This window comes from Lithobates pipiens, unplaced genomic scaffold (genome assembly GCF_037356315.1).
Source record: "Lithobates pipiens isolate NorthernLeopardFrog02 unplaced genomic scaffold, aLitPip1_a1.2 Scaffold_27, whole genome shotgun sequence".
NCBI classification, from domain to species: domain Eukaryota; kingdom Metazoa; phylum Chordata; class Amphibia; order Anura; family Ranidae; genus Lithobates; species Lithobates pipiens.
Genome location: NW_027507788.1, coordinates 41615628 through 41641539, shown reverse-complemented (window position 1 = coordinate 41641539; position 25912 = coordinate 41615628). Strand labels below are relative to the sequence as shown.

Sequence of the window (25912 nt, the reverse complement as noted above, 5' to 3'; positions counted from 1 at the left end):
AGAAGTATTCCCCCTACTCGAGTGAGTGGAGGCGCCTCCTCATAAGGAAGCTTTAGTATTTTGTAGGTTTCCTCCTCCAAGCCCTCTTTTGTCCGCGGGGTCGACCCTGAGGATTACCTTTTGAACTTGACGGTGGGGGCCATCGTGACTGCCTGGAGGCTGATGCCTCTAGCACAGCAGTAGGAGCTTATTAAAATGAAAATACGTTTACTCCTTTTCTTAAATGGCAAAGGGGTACTTTCCACTAGAATTTCTTTGCATGTATTACCCAAATCATCCCCCAATAGCCGTTTCACCGCAAGAAAACAAAAGAAAGACTAGCCAGGAGCTTCTTGCATGGCACTTAGCGAGGAGCAAGGCCTAAAGGATAGAATCTCTCATAGCAAACATAAAGCTGCTAGTAGCTTGCCAGATCCCGAGCTTGCTGAACAGGATAACCTTGAACACCTGTTTAAACTGGTCTCTTGACAATTAACCAATTACTGTCAGTGCAGGCTGAGACACTCAATCTGCCGGAGAAAATTTTTTTTTTTTTTTTTAAATAGGTATTCCAACTTTTTATCTGTTGAATCCCTAAGTATTTGAGCATGGTCTGACGGACAAGTCAAACTCTTATTCCCAGAGGATATAGCACAGATTTTTGTACTCACCGTAAAATCCTTTTCTCTGTAATTCACCGACCGATATAGCTCCTCTCTGTAACTACATGGGTTGTATAGCCTGCCATTAGGAGAAACTAGCCAAAATTGTTACACAATACACGGAACTTTAATCCCGCCCCGGGGGCGGGCCCCGTGCTATCAACCCTCCTCCTGCTGCTAGCAGCTTCAGTACGTCAACAAGCAGTATAATGTAGAAAAAAAGAGGGGTGGGTGCTGTGTCGGTCAGTGAATTACAGAGAAAAGGATTTTCACGGTGAGTACAAAAATCCTATTTTCGCCTTATATTCACCGACCGACACAGCTCCTCTCTGTAAATACATGGGACATCCCCAAGCGGTGCCAAACGAGGGGTGGGAAAAAGAAGCAATAAAAAAACTTCATCCACCATGGCAAGTGGGAACTAGTGAAACTAAACCCACAAAAAAACAACAGTGTGTGGAAACTCTACCACAAAACCGGGCATCCTCAACAGGAGTGATCCCCCAGACTGCAACCTTGCGGAAGTAATGTAACAGTGCAAAAACGAAACAGTACTGTGTTTTTATAAAAAAAACAGGGAAAAAACCACAATAGCAACTACACGTCCATCTGCAAAACTTTGCTGCCAAAACCAGCATCAGCCGATGCTCTGACGTCTACCTAGTAAAACTTGGTAAACGTATGGACAGACGACCAGGTTGCCGCCTTACACACCTGAGCGACAGACGCTTGGTGTCAGAAGGCCCAAGATGTTCCAATTGCTCTTGTAGAGTGGGCCGTGACTGGGAAGGGAGGCACTTGTTCCTTCAAGGCGTAGGCTTGGACTACAATCTGTCTGATCCACCTGGAAATGGTGGCCGACGAGACCGCCATACCCTTCTTAGGACCAGCCACCGAAACAAACAGTAAGTCTGACTTCCGAAAGGAAGCCGTGACAGACAAGTACACCTTCAGAGCCCTAACCACATTGAGAGCGTGAAGGGCCACCTCCTTGGGGTGCTTCGGGTTAGGACACAACGATGGTAATACAATGTCTTCATTGATATGAAATGCCGAGAGCACTTTCGGTAGAAAGGACGGTTGCGGACGCAACACCACCTTATCCCTGTGGATGACCAGCTAAGGCAACTTGCAGGACAAGGCCGCCAGTTCCGAAACCCTCCTGGCCGATGTGATGGCCACTAGAAAGACCACCTTCTGTGAAAGGGTCAACAGAGGAATCTCCCTGATATTCTCAAACGGCGGCTTCTGAAGCGCCAACACCACCAGGTTCAAATCCCACGGAGGCAAAGGAGGACGCACCGGAGGGACTACATGGCGCACCCCCTGAACAAAAGTACTCACTAGTGAGTGAGACGCTAGGGGTCGCTGAAAAAAAGACAGCCAAATCTGAAATTTGCCCCATGATGGTGCTCAACGCCAACCTCTGGTTTACACCTTGCTGAAGAAACAGCAGGATCCTGGTTATAGTGAAAGAGCGCGGATGCCACCCTTTCTCCTCACACATGGAGATATAGGCCTTCCAAGTACGATGGTATATATTCCTGGAAGAAGATTTCTGCGCTCTCAGCATAGTCCGAATCACCGAGTCTGACAAACCCCGGTTCCTCAATACCTGGCTTTCAACAGCCAGGCCGTTAAAGCCAGCGATGGTAAAGCAGGGTGAAAGATTGGACCTTGAGATAGGAGCTCCTCTCGCAACCGCAGCCGCCAGGGGGTGTCTGCACCAGGCGCACCAGGTCTGCGTACCAGGCCCGCTGAGGCCAACCTGGGGCAATCAGGATTACAGGAATCCCCTCGGCTTCCGCTCTGCGAAGCAGATGTGGCAACAGTTTCAGAGGAAAGGCGTAGATCAGCTGGTACTGATCCCACGGAGCCACCAGTACGTCTGCCCACGGATCTCTTGTCCTGGACACGAATCTCGGGACCTTCCGATCCCCATTCTCCTGGGTCCAGCATCTGTCGACTCAGATAGTCCACCTGCCAATTTTCCACCCCCGGGATGTAAATGGCTGACAGGGCCGGAATGTGTCTCTCTCTGCCCTTGGATTCTTCCGTCGACCAGAGACCCTGAGCCGCCTGAATCCCCATCACTCCACCCCAGCTGGCCAGACTGGCGTCCGTAGTGGCCATCGTCCATTTTAGAGGAAGGAACGATTTTCCATCCGGAATCACCGGGGACCTCAACCACCAGATCAGGGAGTCCCTGACTGGCTGGCTCACCTGGATCTGCCGATCCAGGGACAACGGAGATTTGTCCCATTTTGTCAAGATCTCCTACTGCAGGACTCTGGTGTGGAACTGGGCATAAGGTACTGCCTCGAAAGAGGCTACCATGAGCCCCAGCACTGGCATGCAAAAGCGGAATGATAACCACTTGTGGTTCATTAGTAGTTTGACCGCAGATCTGAGAGTCTGCAATGGCCTGTGGGAGTAGTGTACTCTTACCACCTGTGGCGTTTTTAGTCATCCAACGAGGCTCCAAAGAGCCGTTTGCCAAGGAAGGGAAGATCCGTCAGGGCTTTCTTGGATGCCTGGTCAGCAGACCAGCATTTCAGCCAAATAAGGCGCCTCAGCACCACGGCTGACACTGAAGCCCTGGATAGCAGAGGGAGAATTTTCAGGGCCGCGTCACAAACATACTGAAGGCCATGCACTAGTTGGTCTGCTAGCTCCACGCAGACAGGGGAGGCATGCTGCTCTCCCAATTCACGGTGCAAAAGTTTTGCCCACTCAGTCAGTGTCTGCGACACCAGTGCAGATGCCAGTACAGGTCACACAGCTGACCCCACAACCGTAAACAAAAAGGAAGGATCCACTGCTTCGGCCTTTCTGTCTGTGGCATCCTTGAATGCAGGAGTCCCCTCAACCGGAATCCTGGTTACTTTATTTAACCTAGATACTGGGGGGTCCACGACCGGAGGAGCCGACCACTTTTTGAGAAGGCTTTCCTCAAAGGGGTAATGCATTGCCATGTACTTGGTGACCGAAAAGGTCCGTTGCGGTCGACCCCATTCCTTGTATATGAACTAAATAAGTCAGATACAATAACACCTTAGGTGTACGGGCTGGCTTATGGGACCCAAAAGGAACCGCTACATCAGCAGAGGGATCTGCTGGCTTCTGAACTTTCAGGGTAAGGGGGTAACGCACCACCAAGTTTTTGGGGACCGAAAAGGTCCATTGCGGGCGACCCCATTCCCTGTAGATGAATTTGTCAAAATAAGTCAAATACGGGAACACCTTAGGTGAACGTGCTGGCTTGTGGGACCCAAAAGGGACCGGTACATCAGCAGAGGAATCCGCTGGCTCCTGAATCTTCAGGGTATCACGCACAGATAAGTGCTCCAACAAGCGCCTTGTCGCGCCCGGACCCGGACGGGGAATCTTCCTCACTGTCCAAACGGTCCTGGTCAGCATCGTCTGAAACGACAGAACAGGGGTCACCAGCCTCAGCAGGGCCCAAGTCTGCGTCAGAGCTCTTCCCGGAGGACAGGGGGCAGGGGCCCCTTACGTGCACCTTTCCTGCCACGTACCGCCTCTATCTTAGCAACATAGGAGTCAAGGAACGCCGTCAGGGTGTCCATGCGCACCGCACTAACCGCAGGTTGCTATAGCCTGGATTTCGGGGGAAGAAACACCAGTTTCTGAAGCCATGCTGACCCTATCCTGTCTGCCACCTGCAAGGGGACTTAGGACAGTGAAGGTCCCACCCTCCTGCTGCCGCTGCGTGGGGGGTGGGGTACTTAGCGCTAGACTCACCACCCTGGGACGTTCTCTGAATGCCAACAATAGTGCCTGTAGTCCCTAGGAGGTTCCCAGATGCAGAGAGGAGAAAAAACTGTGTCAGCAGCAGCAGCTCTAACAGCGGTGCAACGATCTGCAGAACAGCTTCAGCGTTCAGCCCAGAGCCATTCAGTGTCCCACACACTCAGTGAATACAGGAAGTAACAAGAGAAAGCACATATCATGCTGTCACAAGAGGCCAGCGGTGAAGAAAGCATTCAGGCTTTCACAAAATGGCCACCAATGTAATCAATAGGAATCCTAAGGAAAATGGATGCTGAAGCTCCCCAGGGGAATCTATAGCTTTCCAAAATCCAAAGGTGTGTAACTGGGGGGTGGGTTGCGCTATGGATCCTTAAAGGTAAATGTAGGAAAGAAAAATTAAAAGGTAAGAGCAGCCTCTATTAATTTCCACCCGCGGGTGGAACGATGTAAAGACAAAGGGGGGGTAATAGATATGGCGCTTATACCTATATGTGGGGACTAGTAGTGTGTTGGTGTATAAAAATGAGTTGTATTGTATAGGTCAATATTTACATGTGTGGAAGTATATAATTCTTGAAGTGCTATCTGATTTTGGGCCTGAGTGTGTGTAGTATATATTTTCCAGCGTGCTGGTTCAAAACCCAAAATTTTAAAAATTACACGAAAATTAAATAAAAGTACAATAAACTCAAAGTGCACACCAATAGCAACAGATTACAATATAGCAAAACATATAACTTAAAATAGCAATATGCAGTTATTAAAATATTAGTCTAAATGGCAATATGCAATTATTAAAGTGCGCGTGCAAAATAAATTCCTACTGGCCTATAGGTGAAGACTAATTGTGATGGTTGGTGGATTAGCCGTGGGAATATTAAAGTATATTACATATACTGTGGTGTCAGACTATAATCAATAAACATATATGAAATAACACGGTGATAGCATAAACTGGTCTGATAGTGTTGCTTTACATAAATTTGTATAAAATTAATATAGAAATTATAAAAATGCCATCTACATGAAGCAAAAATGTGCTAAAATGATAAAACACAGGAAAAATTAAATAAAAGATAAAATATAAAAATATATCCAAACAGCGTGCAAAATTAGTGCAAGAGAATGTGCAAGCAATGCAGGTAAATTATAAACATTGGACGTGATGGAGCAAGTCTCTATTAGGTGGCGGAAAAAACCGCAGGTGCAGAAAAGGAGGGGGGTGATGTTTTCAACTGTGTTCTTCACATTCGGTGGCTTAAAAGGGTATTAAAATTATTATGCTCTCACCAGAAGGGGGACCCCATCCGGGGTGGATCAACATTCACAATATTAGCTATTGTGCGGCTCTCTGGCTTCCTTCCACTTTAAAGATTAGGGATCCCTCGTTCCTCCGTGAGTAGCAATAAGCCCCGTTTATATGAAGTAGAGAAGAGGCACAACCATAGTGTGATACCGTTTATAAACAATTTTATTGCAGAAAATAGTTAAAAAGTTACTCACAAACGAATGTTTTAAAAGTGCGGTGTGTACAGCTTTTAAAATTCCCGCTATTGCAATCTCCGTCAGAGCTCGAGGTGTACGCTGCCTGGCCACGCCCTACGCGTTTCGTCACACGCTCCAGATGACGTCCGTGTGACGAAACGCGTAGGGCGTGGCCAGGCAGCGTACACCTCGAGCTCTGACGGAGATTGCAATAGCGGGAATTTTAAAAGCTGTACACACCGCACTTTTAAAACATTCGTTTGTGAGTAACTTTTTAACTATTTTCTGCAATAAAATTGTTTATAAACGGTATCACACTATGGTTGTGCCTCTTCTCTACTTCATATAAACGGGGCTTATTGCTACTCACGGAGGAACGAGGGATCCCTAATCTTTAAAGTGGAAGGAAGCCAGAGAGCCGCACAATAGCTAATATTGTGAATGTTGATCCACCCCGGATGGGGTCCCCCTTCTGGTGAGAGCATAATAATTTTAATACCCTTTTAAGCCACCGAATGTGAAGAACACAGTTGAAAACATCACCCCCCTCCTTTTCTGCACCTGCGGTTTTTTCCGTCACCTAATAGAGACTTGCTCCATCACGTCCAATGTTTATAATTTACCTGCATTGCTTGCACATTCTCTTGCACTAATTTTGCACGCTGTTTGGATATATTTTTATATTTTATCTTTTATTTAATTTTTCCTGTGTTTTATCATTTTAGCACATTTTTGCTTCATGTAGATGGCATTTTTATAATTTCTATATTAATTTTATACTAATTTATGTAAAGCAACACTATCAGACCAGTTTATGCTATCACCGTGTTATTTCATATATGTTTATTGATTATAGTCTGACACCACAGTATATGTAATATACTTTAATATTCCCACGGCTAATCCACCAACCATCACAATTAGTCTTCACCTATAGGCCAGTAGGAATTTATTTTGCACGCGCACTTTAATAATTGCATATTGCCATTTAGACTAATATTTTAATAACTGCATATTGCTATTTTAAGTTATATGTTTTGCTATATTGTAATCTGTTGCTATTGGTGTGCACTTTGAGTTTATTGTACTTTTATTTAATTTTCGTGTAATTTTTAAAATTTTGGGTTTTGAACCAGCACGCTGGAAAATATATACTACACACACTCAGGCCCAAAATCAGATAGCACTTCAAGAATTATATACTTCCACACATGTAAATATTGACCTATACAATACAACTCATTTTTATACACCAACACACTACTAGTCCCCACATATAGGTATAAGCGCCATATCTATTACCCCCCCTTTGTCTTTCCAAAATCCAAGATGGCCGCCAGAATGGTGCCATGCGGTGAAGAGAGCAAAAATAAAAACGAGCTGCCTGCTGACAGACAGACAACCTCCACAAAAACGTATTTTTTGGGACCCCCAGACCTGGACCGGGACTAAACAGCAACCGCATAGAGCCCCCACAGGTGAGAAACAGCGACCCCCACACACACACACACACACACACACACACACACACACACACACACACACACACACACACACACACACCTTCCTCAGAGGGGGAAGGGAGGGGTGATAGGGACTTGGGAGAGAAGATAAGGAGGTGAGGTGGCCCCCGAATCGACCCCCCAGGGAATGCCCAGCTGCTCCCCCCACTGAAGCAGGGAGAGCCGTACTTACCAGTCCTGAAGAGCTGGGAGACATTCCATCACAGACCTACACCTGCGCAGTTACAGGGTAGCTGTTGGCCTCGGTATACTGTGATCCAGACATCAGTAGCCCGGTCATATGTATACCCCGGAGCATTGAAGCTCACCGACCACCTCTGGAGCATGAGGTATGTTGTGGCCTGCCGAGCCGTAGCTGCGGCCTACTCACGCTCGATGGCCAGACTGGGGAGACTACAAGGATATCATTAACCAGCCTGTTACCCAGCCGGCAGTTGATAGAAGATCTCAGGATCTCAGGAGGCCTGCAGGGTTTCCTAGGTCATTCTCCTTGCTAGGCAAAATAAAAACGGAAGCTGCTAGCAGCAGGAGGAGGGTTGATAGCACGGGATTAAAGTTCTGTGTATTGTGTAACAATTTTGCCCAGTTTCTCCTAATGGCAGGCTATAATGGCAGGCTATACAACCCATGTAGTTACAGAGAGGAGCTGTGTCGGTCGGTGAATATAAGAGAAATGGAGCTTTTAAACATACTCCCGCACTGGATGTTGGATGGTGCCTATGCCACGCTAAGCCCGCCCCCTTCCATCCTATCACACCCCCCTCTTTTCAATAGAGGGTTTTCCCACGTGAGGGCGGGCCTCAGATCCGATGGGATCGCCGTGTGTGGGTGAGCAGGAGACCTGTAACAAGCCGCCGTGCAGGGGCGATGTAAAAACGGAGCGGCATCGCCAATCGTTTTTGGCTTCCCCCTTGCAGGAAGAGGGGGAAAGCTTTGTCCAGGTGGGGGGTGTTTCGTGGAAGAAAATCCCCCCCAATCTTACCCGAGGTCTGAGCTGCTCCCCGGAGGGAAGCCTGCTGCTTCTGTGACACAGCGTGATGTTTGAGGAAAGCATGACAAGGTACGTGCGCTATACAGCCCCCAGTGGTGACTCTTAGGCATGACAACATTTACTTTTTTAAAGGAGACATTTCATAAGAAAATTTTAAAAATTCCTTATAAACCTCCACTTGCCTTTTCCGCCGCAGGGATTTCTGTGGTAAAAACTAACAGACCCAATCTTCACCTCTCACGGTGGGCTCCATTACAAAACCTTCAAGAGCCGGGAACCCTCGGGAACCCACACCCCTGAACCCATAAAAACACCCTGCCATACAAAACTTTATGGCTGAAAAAACCAAAAGGTCTGGTTCCCAGGGTCCAACTCTCTTAAAATGAGAAGAGGCAAAACCTTGTTTCTTCTGCAACGAGGCCTGGGTACCATTCAATTCGGCCTGAAAAGACACTTTGAATGGATCTGGCTGCATAGCTGGCCCCAGCAAGGATTGCTCCAGTGGAGCACAGTACAGCACTTCTTTACTCGTGATCAACAAATTAGACACTGGCAAAAAAACGGAGGCACTCCCCGTAGTGGGAGAGGTTATATAGGGAGTGAACTTGCTGTCTTAGGGTGTGCCAGTGTCCATCACCTGAACGTGGCCTATAACCCACATAGAAACTACTATGGCTCTGTGTCCTGTAATGTACGATAAGAAATTAAATATATACGCACATATACACACACACAAACACACAAATAGACATGGCAGGGAAACATGTTTACTGTCTTGGGGGGTCTGACTGAGGAAAGAGGAAGTCAAAAGTTTTCCTCCAGGATTATCTCTTTCCCTTATTCACCATCTCTAAGCTGGTGAATCTGGGAGGGTGAATTCTGACACAGATCGTCAGTGAAGTGCTGAGCTGGCAGCTTCATAAACTGGCTGTTCTGTGTCAGTCAGTTACAGCTTTTCAGTGTGTGGAGATGATCGAGGACATGTTCTCCCCAATCATCTCTGTTTCATAAACCAGCCCTCAAATTTTCCACACGCCTACCTAGTCGTATTTTGTGAGTGGAAAATGAGGGCCGGCCAGGAGCTGGGCTGCTTGGGAGTGGGGGGGGGGGCCCCCCGCCAGTGGGCAGGGTTGATTGGGAGCCAATCTCCCAGCAATCGCCCCGGATGAAGAGAGCATGGAAGAAGAGGAGGGCTTCGGGATCACAGAGCGCGGATAGTCCGCTGTAACAGCTTACATTACAATTGCCTCCACTCTGCTCGCTGTCACACATAGCCCCGCCTCCTCCTGACCTCGTGCCTGTGAGACAGAAAGTGAATCCAATGCTGGGATGCGTTCTGTCTATCACAGGTGCAGGGCCAGAGGGAGGCGGGGCTGTGTGTGACAGCAAGCAGAGTGGAGGCAATTGCAATGTAAGGTGTTACAGTGTGCAATCCGCACTCTGTGATCCCGTGGCTCTCCTCTTCCTTCAGTCATGATCTGGCCACCCACTCTCTTCTCCGCTGCCCAGGCTGCAATGATGGGCACAGCGAGGCTGCAATGGTGGGCACAGTGAGGCTGCAATGGTGGGCACCACTGTGCTGTAATGGTGGACACAGTGAGGCTGCAATGGTGGGCACAGGTGAGGCTGCAATGGTGGGCACAGGTGAGGCTGCAATGGTGGGCACAGGTGAGGCTGTGCTGAGGGGCACTGATAAAGTTGTTGTTAACCACCTCAATACAGTGAACTTACACCCCCATCCTGCCCAGACCAATTTTCAGCTTTCAGCGCTCTCACAGTTTGAATGCAATTACTCAGTCATGCAACACTGTGCCCATATGAAACTTGCGTCTTTTTTTTTTTCATACGAATAGAGCTTTTTTTTGGTGGTATTTAATCACTAGTGGGTTTTTTATTTTTTGTGCTATAAACAAAGACTGTAAATTTTGTAAAAAAAAAACATTTTTCTTTGTTTCCCAAATTATACTAATTAGTATTTTTTCTTCATAAATTTTGGCCAAAATATATACTGCTACATATCTTTGGTAAAAATAACCCAAATTAGTGTATATTATTTGGTCTTTGTAAAAGTTATAGAGTCTACAAACTATGGTGACATTCGCTGAAAATTGATCACATCTAATCAGGCCTTCAGTACATCAGGTGAATCTTATTTCTTGTGACACTAAAGCTGGCCATACACCTATAGATTATCTGCAGATTTTCTATGGTTAGATGGAAAAAGTGGGAGATTCCTCCATCCACACACAGTTTAGCGAACATGGAGAAATCTGTTGCACTTTTTCCATCTAACCATAGAAAAATCTGCAGATAATCTATAGGTGTATGGCCAGCTTAACAAGTCAGGAAAGTACAAATAGCCTGTAAATGACCCCTTTTTATAAAGTAGACATCCCAAGGTATTAAGTAAGTAGCATGGTGAGTCATTTTTTCCCACAATTATTTGCAAAATTAGGATTTAAAAAAAAAATATTGTCATATTATCAGGTTATTTCTCACACACACAGCACATGCATACAACAAATTACACCCAAAAATACATTCTACTACTCTTCCCAAGTATGGCGATACCACATGTGTGAGACTTTTACACAGCCTGGCCACATACAAAGGACCAACATTGAAGTAGCAACTTCAGACTTTCTACAAGCATAGATGACACATCTCATTTCTCAACCACCTATTAAACTTTTGAAGGCCCTGGAGTGCCAGGACAATGGCATTGGCCACAAAATGACCCAATTTTGGAAAAAAAACACCCCAACGTATAATCTATGAGGCATAATGAGTCTTTTGAACGGTTCATTTTTTTTCCAGAAGTTTTTGGAAAACATGGATAAAAATGAAAACGCTTTTTTTTCTCTTTTTTTTTTTTACAGAAAGTTGTCAATTTATAAAGATTTTTCTAACACATAGCATGTATATAGCAAAAATTACACCCCAAAAATACATTCTCCTACTCTTCCCGAGTATGGAGATACTTTGTGTGAGACTTTTACACAGCCTGGCCACATACAGAGGCCCAACATTGAAGTAGTACCTTCAGGCATTCTAGGAGCATAAATTACACATCTCATTTCATTCCTACCCATCACATTTTTGAAGGTCCTTGAGCACCAGCCCAGTGGAATTACCCACAAAATGACCCCATTTTGGAAAGCAAACACCCCAACGTATATTCTATGAGGCATGAGCTGCAGATAGGTACTGGGTACTCTGATGGCCTGGTGACAGGTACTCAGGTGATTGGTGTACACTGTAAGCGGTAAGGAGATGTTACCGCAATCTCCTTCTCACACATGATCGGTGTGTGAGGAGGAGAACCCGGTAACATCTTGTTACCGCGGTTTGTTGACATTTAGTGATCAGCAGTGAAAGGATCACAGCCGATCACGTGGTAAACAGCCGCCGGCCAATGGCTGTTTACCAGCTTTGTTGACAAGCAGCGTTCCCAGGAACACTACGCCACCAGTGTGATTGCGCACATGCCCAATGCAAAGTGGGGCGGTACCACCTGTGATTGTGGTAAACAGCCATGCCCAATGGCTGTTCACCCCCCTCGGTGGCGAGTGGTGTCTCTGTGACACGCCGCAACCAAACAAACAGGGATGTGCGCACATTCCCTATTTAAATGGACGGACGTCATATGACGCCCGCCCAGAACGAGAGCCGTGCCATATGACATACATCATATGACATACATCATATGACGGCCGGCGGGCAGCAAGCGGTTAATATTTATTTTTGTAACTTAATTCTGCATAAAAAATGTAAGTGTCATTTCATGAGAGAATTTATGAGGGCGTGCTTAGGGGCATAATTTATGAGGGTGTGTTTAGGGGCGGGGTAAGATAGTGGTTGGGTGGGGCAATTGGTGGCAAGTAACCCGAGGCCTGGCTAGTAGCTCAGGACTTTAAATTTTGAGCCCTGTTAACAGTTTCATAAACGGACACCTTAGTGATATTACTCCTCTGCTACTACTGTAGACGAAGGAGTATCCTAGGATATGCAGTGCATAATCTCCCTGCTTTTGCGGCATACGTTTTATGGATGTGTGCTTTATAAAACTCTTGCATCTTCTGTTATATTTCCTCACCAGCCATCAGATCACCAATCAGTTTACTGTTTAGTTCCTCCATAAATATTTATTTGCAAAGCATAATTGCACAATCTGATTATTTGTTTTTTGTAATTTTCTTAGCTGCCAAATACGTTATGTAATTAGAAGAAAAGATATATCCACCAAACTTACCTTTTGGATGCATGATAAAGAGGAATGCACAATTTTTGTTGAATAGATTTCCCTATAATATCCTGCAAAACAATAAAAAAACTTTGGTATGTTGCATCAAATTTCAACAAAAGCACAGAATACATAGAAACAGTGACTTACCGCAGGTTTTGCCAGGCATCTATCAATAACAGCTTCCATCTGCCGTTTCACAAAATGAAGTGACTTTTCTATATAGGAAGGAAACAGTAATGGGCTTTCTAGAAAGAAGGAAAAGCAGCATTAGGTCCGCATCACATTGCTATTTATAAACAGTTCAATAACATATTCAAATAATTATTCTTTTTTTTTTTTTTTTTTAATCTTTATTTTTTTTTTTTATCTCAAAATATAAAAAGAGAGACAAAATTAAAAGAAAAAAAATACACATAATTCACGTTTACAAACATTTCTTAATGTCTTCTTAATTTATACATATACCCTCTTAACCTTAAATTCCTTCTATTTTCACCCTCGTCCCCCCTACCCCGCCCTCCTACCCTTCCCTGTAGATATCGCATGAGGTTCATAGTTTAATTATCTTTTACTGACAGGAGTTATTTTTCCTTAATATTATTGTGTTATTTCCTCTACATATCTCCAGGATTTTTTAAATTTTTTCCAGGGTTCCCATTTTCCATCGTTGCCCTCTTCTACTGTTAGGTCCTCTCCCCCTTCGTTTAGACATTCCATATTTTGCATTTTATTAACTCGGAAGATCCAGTCCTGTATTTTAGGGCTCTCCTTCTCTCTCCATTTTAGCGGGATTAAACTTTTCGCGGTGTCAAGTAATATGGGAATTAGCGAGAATTTATATTGTTTTATGGGTTCATCTATCCCATGGAATAGTACAATCCATGGGTCTTCTCTTATATCTTTTTTAGTTACCACTTTTATTATATCAATGATCTTCCTCCAATATTCTTTAATAATGGGACAGTCCCACCAAATATGGCCCATAGTCCCAATTTTTTTACATCCCCGCCAACAATCCGAGGATTGTCCAGCTCCAAATTTACCCAGTTTATCAGGGGTGGCATACCACCTTGCTAAACATTTATAATTCATCTCTATTAATTTGTTATCCACCACCGTACTGTGAACTAATTTAAATATTTTCTTTCTAGTTTGCGTACTACATTGTGACCCCAACTCATTTTCCCATTTTTTAACCACTTTCAGACCGGACCAATTTGCTGGTCAAAGACCAGACCACTTTTTGCGATTCGGCACTGCGTCGCTTTAACTGACAATTGCGCGGTCGTGCGACGTGGCTCCCAAACAAAATTGACATCCTTTTTTTCCCACAAATAGAGCTTTCTTTTGGTGGTATTTGATCACCTCTGCGGTTTTTATTTTTTGCGCTATAAACAAAAATAGAGCGACAATTTTGAAAAAAAACGCATTATTTTTTACTTTTTGTTATAATAAATATCCCCCAAAAATATATAAAAAAACATTTTTTTCCCTCAATTTAGGCCGATACGTATTCTTCTACATTATTTTGGTAAAAAAAATCGCAATAAGCGATTATTGATTGGTTTGCGCAAAAGTTATAGCGTTTACAAAATAGGGATACCGGTAGTTTTATAGCATTTTTATTAATAATTTTTTATTATTTTTTTTTTTACTAGTAATGGCGGCGATCTGCGATTTTTATTGTGACTGCGACATTGTCGGGGACCCATCGGACATTTTTGACACATTTTTGGGACCATTGTCATTTATACAGTAATCACTGCTATATAAATGCAGTGATTCCTGTGTAAATGACACTGGCAGTGAAAGGGTTAACCTGTGGGTGGCAGTGTAGGGGTTAAGTGTTCCTAGGGGGTGTGTTACTAACTGTGGGGGGGTTGGGCTTTCATTTAGTGTACACTGATCTCTGCTCCAATCACATGGAGCAGAGATCAGCGTCACTAGTTGCTAGGCAGAATGAGAAAATGTTGTTTATACAGCATTTCCTCCATTCCGCCGCTCCGTGAGACGATCGCGGGGATGCCCGCGGCGATCGAGTCCGCGGGCCCCGCGACCGGACTCACGGAGGTCCCGACCAGCGCGGGAGCGCGCCGCCGGCGGCGCGCTCCCGATGGCATGGCGGCAACGAATATTGGACGTACATGTACGCCAATATGCCTGCCCGTGCCATGCTGTCGACGTACATCGTCGTGCGCTGGTCGGGAAGTGGTTAATGTACACCGGGTCCTCCAGCTCGTCCCCTTCTGAGAGTATTTTGTATATTCGAGCTATATTATTTTTTGATTTTTCTCTCTGACAAAGCCGTTCAATAGGCCTTAGTTCTTCTTCACCTCATACTGGTTGGGGAAGTTTTACAACAAACTGACGCAACTGGAGGAACCGCCATACATCAACCCTCATCAATTCAGTGTCCGCCCTCAGTGCTTGAAAAGTGACTAATTGGCCCTTCACTAATATATCTTTTAGTTGTGCGTTATTTTTTCTTATCCAGTTACCTCCCACTTCCTGTTTTCCAGGTAAAAAATAATCATTCTCTTTCAAAAAAATCAGAGGTGAGTTGTATCCCCATTTATTTTGTGTATGGGTCTGATCCCAAATTTTAAGTGCATATCGTGTTATTTCGTGTGTGTTAAGTCCTAATGTCCTATATTGTGGAGGATTCCATATTATTCTCCCCAAATGTGCTTGGCAGATTGCATTCTCTAAACTAACCCATCTCTTGTCATTTACTTCTTTCGCCCACTCCACCACCCGTGAAAGTACCACTGCAGTGTGATATTTTTTTAAATCCGGGAGTGCTAACCCCCCTTGTTTTTTCCCCCTCCTTAACACCGCAAAAGCGATTCTCGGCTTTTTATATTGCCATATATACCTAGAGATTACATTTCTTAATATTTTAAAAAAGGCCAGGGGGATAATATAATTATAATTATTCTAAATAAATAATTATTCTAAAAGTTAAAAAGCTATTACTGTAGCATATTTTTAAAAGGATGCACTTGGCATAAATCTCCAATCTCTGCTAATCCTCATTTGGTCCCCAAATGTTGGGACCAAACAGGTAAAACTAAGATGAGTGTTGCCCTCTGCAGTTGCAAGCTAGATTTAAGCTTTTGTTTGATGTTATACAGGTATATGTGTCACTTTCTACCCAGGAAAGGAACAACCAATTTATGAACAGTTGTTGCATCAGATGTGCAGGCTGATATAAACCTGGCACCCACCCTATAATCCCACATGCCTATGAGTGCATTAAATGCAGCGTATTTCCATGGAAACAATGGGAAATGTAAAAAAAAAAAAAAAAAAAAACATGCATCACTAATATAACGTATTGCTAGATAATGCGGCAACTTTTGATGAGGTCATGAACATACAAGTAAACACAGAATTGAAGAAATCATATAAACTTCCCATATGCCCCAAAGGAGAAACCGGAGGCAATATGGAAGGAAAAAAAGGGGGATTTGTATGTGCCACACAATCCAAAAAAAGATAACCTCCATAAAACGACATTTATTTCCATATCAAACAATAGGTTAGAAAAACGTGCCATCAGCTACAATCCAATATCATAACTGTGCATCTGTAAATTAAAGGGGCTGTAAACCCGCGTGTTTTTTCACCTTAATGCAATCCTATGCATTCCCCTTAGTGGAAAGTGGAAACAAATATAATGGAGATAACGAATCTCCTACTCCCCTTTGTTTCCCATAGGGAATATAAAGAGAAGGCGAAAGAGTTGTAAAACAGCATAGCAAAGTATGATGCTGACATACAGGCTAAGAAACAGAAGAAATTTAAAAGGGATGTCTTAGATTACAAGAACATGAGAGACTATAAGTGGCAATCATCCTTATCAGATCATATGGAAGAACTAGATGACTCCTTAATGGATGACAGTCCGCAAGGGAAAGTTGAACCAAGACCCTATGGACCAATAGGAGCAATAGGGAATGTACCTCAACAACCTCCAAGAGATTATGCTAGCCCTAATCATGGAGGAGAATGCTCACCTGATGGGTATCCAGATAGATTGAGTAATAGGAGAGTTAATTATCAATATTCTAACCACTACAGAACAACAAATAGACCTAGATACAATAGACCAATTCATAATACACCAGGGTACAATGTACCTACATTTAATAGGTTCTCCCCACCAAGAAGGAACAATCATTACACCCCGTGTCTTCAAAATAGAAGTTATGATGAGGATGAAAGGGATTTTTCCAGGAATCGACAGTGAGACAGGCCTCTGGGCAGATGGAAAGCCAGGGTCCCCTACAGAACTCCTGGATGGAGAGAACGGAATGGCAACAGAGTAGATACACAGAGAGCAGGATACTGAGGGAGGATGGAACAGTACCCCCAAGAACAAGCTGGGGAGATGAATCCCATGAATGGGGGAAACTCTCAACACAAAAAAAATATGGGGCTACCTGCAAGGGACCTGGAAAGAGGAAACAGTCAAGAGGAGACAGGGGAGGGAAGAAGAAGAAAGAGAAGAAGAGAATACTAGGGGAAGGAATTTACAAACTTAGCGATGTTCAATTTTCTGACGTGGAGATGAAAATTTTAGTTTTAGGATTAAAGTTTGCGCCGGATAAACCATTGTATAAATTTGAAGTCTTTATTGACTTGCAGAAGTTCATGAGGAAATTGAATTTGAAGATGTACTATGCACTCAACAAGGACACTAGAACTATGGAAGATATATACAAAATAATCTGCATAATAATGCAATTTTCAATCCCAAAACCCCGGGGGCATTTAAAAAGATGGTGGAAGATGATTTAAACAAATTCGCGAATAGCAGAACTACAAAGGACCAAGCAGAAAATATCTGGAACACCATCAAACAGAAGAAAGGAAGAAAAATGGAGTAAATACACATACGGCAGATAAAGGGGGTGGTGTAGTTATACTTAATAAGAAAGATTATGAGGAAGAGATGGATAAGCTATTAAAAGGTAGAAAATACATACAAGATGCTTAAAGTGGTTGTATAGTCTTTTTTTATAACTTTTACCTACAGGTAAGCCTATAATAAGGCTTACCTGTAGGTAAAAAAAAATATCTCCTAAACCTGTACGGTTTAGGAGATATTCCCCTCACAATGCACCGACTGGAGCCGCGCATGCCCACAGGGGATTCTCGGGCTGAAAGTCCGGCAGACGCCAGACCCTGCCGGAAAGAAATCTCCCACGTGCATGTGCAGGGGTGACAATATCGCGGCTCCGGCGCTGTGAGTGGTACCCGGAAGACACACCTAGGGAACATGTCAGCTCCCTTGGCGTGGATCGGGCAAGATGTCAGGGCCTCGTTCTAAGGTAAGTATTTCATAATGAGCTAGTATGCAGTGCATACTAGCTCATTATGACTTTTCCCTTGCAGGTCAGAAAAAAAAAAAAAACGTCAGCGGGTTTACTCCCACTTTAGGGGAATCCTAAGAAAAAATATGAAAAAAAGTTGAAGAAGTTTGTGAAAAAAGGGAAGGAATTAGGCATTTTAAATGAAAAAGAAGCTGAATATTTGGCATCAAATTCCACTAAGACTCTGGTGATTTATTATACACCCAAGATCCACAAGAGGCTGGATAAACAGCCCGGGAGACCTATCATCAGTGGAATCAATTCCGTTTTTTTGAGACTTGGAGAGTATCTGGACAAATTCCTCAAGCCAATGGTACAGAAGGGGAAATCATACTTACAGGATAGCTCACAACTTATTCAGGAATTGAAAAATATTGGAGTAGAGAATCAAATATTGGCCATAGTTGATGTGAACTCATTATATAGGAGTATAACACAACAAGATGGTCTGAAGGGAGTAGAAAAGCATTACACGAAACAACGGGAATGAAACAACAACAGATTGGATCCATCCTGGAAGGTTTACAATTATCCATGCAATGTAATTACTTTTGGTACAATAACAATTATTACGTACAAACAAACGGAGTAGCTATGGGGGCACACTACGCACCCAGCGTAGCAAACCTATTTATGGACATGTGGGAAGAAGAATATGTGAACAGTAAGCGGATCCCCCAGATAAAATTGTACTGGAGATACATTGACGATCTCATTATATTATGGAATGGTAATGCTGCATCCTTTGAATATTTTATTAACAACTTGAACAATAGATATGGTATTTCATTTACAGGCAAATGGGACCTCCAAGAAATAGACTATTTGGATCTAGAGATCTTCAAAGAAGTTGACCGGTTATTTACTAGAACATTTTTCAAAGCTACGGACCGTAATGGCTATATTCCTACATCAAGCTGCCACCACCCTAGGTGGAAAGGGAATATCCCTAAGGGTCAATTATTATGATTACGTAGAAATTGTGATTGGCTAGAAGATTTTGAAATACAATCCAACATCGTGATGAAAAGATTTATAGAGAAAGGCTACCTACAGGAGAATCTAGATAAAATCTGAAATATTGATGATGGATAGGGAGAATCTCTTTCATAAAAAACATAGCAAAAAAGAGAATCACAATGATGCGGCCTTCATTACTGGATTCAATAAATCAATATAACATTTTTGAGAAGATCATGAAGAAATATTGGCCCGTCTTGAAGGAGGACCAGGTCCTGTCTGAAATTTTGCCCCCTAAACCGAGTTATATAGAAGAGCACCTACCTTATGGAACCATCTTGTTCCTAATGTGATTAACCCCCCAAAATCAATAAATATATGTCCAGAACTGAAAGGTTTCTATAAGTGTCAAAATAATGAATAAGAGGTGAGCCACTGTGGAACAATGAGTTCTGGCAATTAACCAACAGCTGAGCAACCTGAGCACAGAGAAGGAAGGACTAAGAGCCCAGCCTTGACAGTACCGCCTCCTCAATGACCCCTCCCCCTCGGAGGACCACCAGGTTTGAGGTGAAAAGCACAGAGGAGGAGACCCAAGAGCGTTCCTACAGACTGTACCCTCTCCAATGATACTCTATGCACCCACGGGAGTCAATGATCGATTGTATCTCATACACCTCATAGTTCTCGCCCTTCACCGGGTGAGGACGTAGTACCGACGTGGTGAAACGGTTGCACACCAAAGGTTTCAATAAGGAGACATGAAAAGCATTTGAAATATGCATGCTAGAAGGAAGGTCTAATGCGTAAGCCACTGGGTTGAACCTACGTAGAATACGGAAAGGCCCAATAAATCGTGGTCCCAGTTTCAGTGAGGGAGCACGAGGTTGGAGGATACGAGATGACAGCCAGACCCTCTCCCCAACCTGGTAGGAAGGCGCAGGTAGGCGTCAGTAGTCAGCATGGTGTTTGTACCTCTCACTGGCACATTACAAGGACTCCTGGACCTGCACCCAAGTGAAACAAAGATCGTGGAGATGCTCCTCTAATGCAGGAATTCTTTGAGGAACAAATTAGTCAAGCAACATGGATGGCTGGAAACCATAATTTGCCATAATCTGAGACAATCTGGGAGCGGTCATGACGGCACTATTGTGAGCAAACTCCGCCCAAGTTAGGAGGTCTGACCAGTTGTTATGGTGGTCAGAAATATAACAGTGTAGAAACTGCTCCAAGGCTTGGTTGGCTCATTTTGCAGCCCCACTGGACAGCGGTTGATACACAGAGGAGAAGGAAAGCTGAATTCCTAGCTATGCACAAAAGGCTGGCTACAAACTGGCTACATCTGTCCGAGACAATAACCTTGGGTAGCCCATGTAATCGAAAGATCTCCCAAGCAAAAATGGATGCCAGTTCTTTGGATGTGGGCAACTTAAGTGGAACGCCAAGTGACATTTTTGAGAACCTGTCAACTACCATAAAGGATAACTGTGTTGCCCTGGGAGTTGGGTAACATCACAATAAGATCCATAGACAGGTGGGTCCAAGGCCTCTCTCCATTGGGTATGGGTTGTAGGAGGCTCACTGGAAGGTGTTGTGGCGTCTTGCTCATAGCACAGATGGAACAGGCAGCTACGAAGGCGGCTACATCAGTGCAGAGACTAGGCAACCAGAATTGTTGGGAAATAGCTCAAATGAGTTAATCCTTCCCAGGGTGCCCAGCAGCTTTGGGAGAATGGTAAATCTGGAGAACAGCAGTGGGGAGACTATCAGGAACAAAGCAGCGGTCACAAGGTTACTCAGGAGGAGAATGGATCTAAGCGGCAAGAATTCTGTCACCCAAAGATGAAGTGAGACTGGTACGAACCGTAGCCAGAATACGATTGGGAGGTATCACAGGAACCGACTCCATCTTGGAAGTGGAGGAAAACTGCTATGACAATGCACCAGCCCTTACATTCTTAGTACCAGGTATGAATGAGACTGTAATTAAAGCTTGACAATAAAAGAGCCCATTGCGCCATCCTGGGAGAGAGGCATTTAGCCTCAAACAAGAATGTTCGATTCTTATGGTCAGTCAGAATGAGAACCAGCACAGTGGAACCTTTGAGGAGATGCCGCCATTTTTTTAAGGGCTAAAATGAAAGCTTAAAATTCTCTGTCTCCAATCTCGTAATTGCATTCCAAAGGAGACATTACAGGAGACAAGTAGCTACAAGGATGTATAGCGCTCTAAGAGGTAGGACATTGAGACAAAAGGGTACCCACTCCAGTCTCAGGTGCATCAACCTCAAGAATCAATGGTAGCGTAGGACCAGGATGAGCCAACACAGGAGCAGAAACAAAGGCAGCCTTGAGAGACTCAAAGGCTTTAATGGAATCCAGAGACCAATTCTGTGGGTTACCGTATTTTCTGGTCATACCAGTCAGGGGTTTGACCAGAGAAGAGAAGTTCCAAATACATTTCTGATAAGAACTGGCAAAGCCAAGAAAATGTTGTAATGAACGTAGGCCTACGGGTCGAGACCACTGTAGAACTGCAGACAATTTCTCTGGGTCCATCGAAAAAACAGCTGTAGAAATGTCATAACCCAGAAATGTAACCTGTTCATGATGGAACTCGCACTTCTCCAACTTACAATACAGGCTATTATCGATCAACCTCTGTAGCACATGGGTTGCATCTGTGTGGTGGCTCTCTAGGGATTTAGAATATATGAGAATATCGTCACGATAAACCACCACACATTGCTGCAACATATCTCGCACAACATTGTTGAATAAGTCCTGAAAAACTGCAGGAGTGTTACAAAGGCCAAACGGCATTACAAAGTATTGGTAAATGTCCTGTCCCGGTGTTAATAGCAGTTTTACATTTGTCGCCCTCGATCCTCACAAGTATGCCCCTCTCAGATCAAGCTTTGTGAAACGGTTTCTCCCTAGAGGCAATCAAATAATTCCGTAATCAATGGAATTGGGTAGGCATTCTTAATCATGATGCGACTGAGGCCCCTATAATTGATACAAGGTCTCAGTTCACCACGCTTCTTTTTTCACAAAGAAGAAGCCAGCACCAGCAGGAGCCGAGGATTTGCGGCTAAACCCTTGAGAAAGTGCTTCAGAAACCCGGCCATGGGGAGGCATAGCACCAGGTTGAAGGTCAATTGGGCAATTATATGACCAGTGTGAAGGCAAACTACCAGCTGAACCTTGTCAAAGAGATCACTAAATTTGCGGTAATCCTCTGGTAAGAAGGAGAGGGAAGATGCATGTCTTACTGTATTGTGGCGACCAGGAAAGAACCTCAGCACAAAGCCAATCAAAAGAGGGGTTGTGCCTCTGTAACCAAGGATAACCAATAACCACTGGATAATGAGGAGAGGAAATGACTTGGAATTTAATTATCTCATGGTGAAGAGCCCCTACAGCCATGGTCAATAGAGCAGTCTCATGAGTCACATGGGTAAAGGTCTCCCATCAATAGCCTCAACGGCAAGCGGAGTGGCATGAAGCTACAGCGGAATGGAGTTCTTAGATACAAAAGGCACCATTCTATGAACAGGCCTGCAGCCCCAGAGTCAATTAGAGCCTGTATCTCGATAAACGACTCAGACCAAGAAAGGGTAACTGGAACCAGAGGCTGTCCTTATGGATAACTAGGGACGAAACAACGTCACCTAAGGTCTGTCGACAACAGGACCTCAAGGTATGGGCTTTTTCCAGACGGGTAGGACAATACTTCAAAAAGTGACCTGCCTGGCCACAATAAAGGCACAATCTCTCCCTCCACCTAAAGGCCCTCTCATCCGCAGAGAGATGTGTGAAGCCCAAATGCATGCGTTCTTCACTGGCAGACTCTGTACTAGGAGGCATGGGAGGTGAGGGAGACAAGAGTTGGACTGCAAAGCTCGGAGCCAAACGTACAGGAGGCTTCTGCAAGCGCTTCTTAAAGGAAAGGTCTCTCTCGGAGTCTGGAGTCAATGAGAATGGCAAATGTGATCAACTTTTCCAGATCTGTACGTATGTCTCAGGTTGCCATCTTATCTTTGAGGTTATCTGAGAGACCATGAGAAAAAGCAGCCACGAGGGCCTCATTGTTCCAAGCGACCTCTGCTGCCAGAGTATGGAATTCAATGGTGTAATCGGCAACAGTTCTCATACTTTGATGAACATGAGGCTCTTGGCAGCAGAAGTGGAACATGCAGGAATGTCAAATACCATTTTAAAGGAAACCACAAACTCTGAGTAACTCAGGACAATGGGTTTTTGCATCTCCCATAGAGGGTTTGCCCAGGCCAAGGCTCTATCAGAAAGCAAAGAAACGATCAAGCCTACTTTGCTTCTGTCCGTGGGTAACGCCTGGGGCAGCATCTCAAAGTATATCCCACTCTGGTTCAGAAACTCTCTGCATTGAACTGGATCACCCCCAAATCGCTGGGTAAGTGAAGCGGAACCAGACATACCTCTTACAGAGGTAATATTCGAGGTGGGTGCCTGCACAGAGACTGGAGCAGCAGCAGGGATGGCCTGCAGCACAGAAACGCCACAGTGGTAGGATTCAGGTGAGCAATGCGAATCAGCAGTGTCTGTAACACTATGGCAAACTGATCCATGCAGTGATCCTGCTCATTCAACCTGGAAAAAATATTACCAATAGGTGAATTGTCTGCATCTTCTGAATTCATTGCATTCGCCTACCGTCACGAACCATGAAACAGAGACAGAAAATGGAGTAAAAATCACCTTTTAATAAAATGGTAAAAATGGTCAAAACATAGCCAGGGTTCAGTAGCCAAATTAGGTAGTCAGAACAAGCCAGGAAATCAGGGAGCCAGAGATCAACATAGAGGCAGCAGACAGGATCAGGAACCAGAAGGGATGTCAGCCAGGCAAGTCTTCAACAGGAACACAGCAGCGAGTGTCTAGATATGTTTGACCAAGGTGAAGGCACTTGATGAAATGAACAAGGCAGTTTAAATAGCTAGGAGGGGCTGGCTGACGAGCAGGAGATGAACAACAGGTGAGCCACTGTAGAACGATGAGTTCTGGCAATTAACCTACAGATGAGCAACCTGGGCACAGAGAAGGAAGGACAGAGCCCAGCCCTGGCAGGAATGAGCTGACAGAAGGAGTACAGTTTTTAGGTGGCGTCAAGACAGGCTTCCCTGAAGAGATGGATTTGTAGGGATCGCCTAAAGGCAGACAGCGTAGGAGATAGCCAAACAGACTTGGGAAGCGAGTTCCAAAGGATGGGAGAGATTGAAGTCCTAGAGGCGAGAATGGGAGATGTTGACAAGGCAGCTAGAGAACGGGAAGTCCTAGAAGGAGCAAAGTAGATGGTTTGCGTGATATTCTGAGATGTGGTTAATGATGTATTTGGGGACAGTGTTTTAGATGGTTTTATATGATGTTAGAATTCTGAATTCAACGTTAATTTCATACTTGGTTTGTAGAATATGCCAGCCTTTTTAATAAGAAATTACTGCCTGTACACTGAAAATCAAGCCACTCTTTCTGAACTGAGAGCAAAAGTAGCAAATTAGGCACCAGAGCATATGCTGTTATAAGTATGAAATATCTTTAGAAGCAAAACATAAGAAATTTTTTTTAATCTTAAGCACAAAATATAAAACATAAAAAAAAAAAAACACACACACACATGAAAAACAATACAGAAAACCCTACACATTCAGGCTATTGCAGGGCAGAGATATGCAATGATTAGCAGAAAAAATACCTTTCAAGGGTGTACTGTTCTGGAGAAAACTGAACCACTGATTCCCCTCGGTACTGGGTGGAGATAGCAAGTCATCATCTTCATCTTTCAAATACTTAGAAATAGATAATAAATATGAATTTTAAAGAAATACAGTAATGTTAACTTTCAAAAACAGAGATGAGGGGCTGGCCACAAAAAGCAATGGAAAAGCTCTTCAGGGCTCCTCTTTCTATTCTTTAAAGCACAATTAAGCCCTTAATAATGAAATTGTAAGAAAGTGATGATGCATCAATGCCTGCTATAAGGATCCCATGTGAGGTCTCTGAAAACATAAACCCACACCTCCCTGCAATAGAAGACATGGTATTATATTACAGTACACTCACACTCCAATGGCTTGTGTCTCCTAACTTCCCTTTCATTCCAGAGCTGCAGCTTCCTTAAAGTGGACCTTCAGTAATTTTTTCCAACTTTCCGTTTATTAAATCTTCTGCCCTTGTTGTTTTAACTTTGGATAGTGATACATTTTTGTTCTTCCAGGAAATACCTTATACAGGCCACTTCCTGTTTCTTGTCTGGTAAAAAGCCTAGGCTTATGACATCATGCATAGCTCTCTTCCTCACTCTGGTGAGAGTTTGCCAGGAAGGGAGAGGGGATGAGTCATAAGAGGGCCAACGAGAGCTGCAGAGCTGGAGGTGTGCCTCTGTGTAAATCCAGGAAGTGAACAGGCAGCAGCTTCAGCTGCCCACAGTTAAAATGGTTGCAGCCAGACTCAGTGAAGGGAGATTTCTGCAGCATATTTGGCAAGTACAGAATCACAATATATACAGTGGGTACGGAAAGTATTCAGACCCCCTTAAATTTTTCACTCTTTGTTATATTGCAGCCATTTGTTAAAATCATTCAGTTCATTTTTTCCTCATTAATCCACACGCAGCACCCCATATTGACAGAAAAACAGAGAATTGTTGACATTTTTGCAGATTTATTAAAAAAGAAAAACTTAAATATCACATGGTCCTAAGTATTCAGTCCCTTTGCTCAGTATTTAGTAGAAGCCCCTTTTGATCTAATACAGCCATGAGTCTTTTTGGGAAAGATGCAACAAGTTTTTCACACCTAGATTTGAGGATCCTCTGCCATTCCTCCTTGCAGATCCTCCCCAGTTCTGTCAGGTTAGATGGTAAACGTTGGTGG

At 44.0% G+C, this 25912-nt stretch overlaps 1 protein-coding gene across 3 annotated transcripts in view; it reads right to left on the bottom strand.

The window, feature by feature from the left end:
- The window catches only part of ANAPC4 (anaphase promoting complex subunit 4), a 131607-nt gene that overhangs the window by 27351 nt on the left and 78344 nt on the right, over positions 1-25912 (bottom strand). For all 3 annotated transcript variants that reach the window (XM_077456874.1, XM_077456875.1, XM_077456876.1), the window contains exons 21-23: positions 24733-24826; positions 12805-12902; positions 12664-12725 (exon numbers count right to left, since the gene is read on the bottom strand). In XM_077456874.1, the coding sequence (XP_077313000.1) occupies positions 12664-12725; positions 12805-12902; positions 24733-24826 (254 nt within the window). The remainder of the gene's footprint in view (positions 1-12663; positions 12726-12804; positions 12903-24732; positions 24827-25912) is intronic.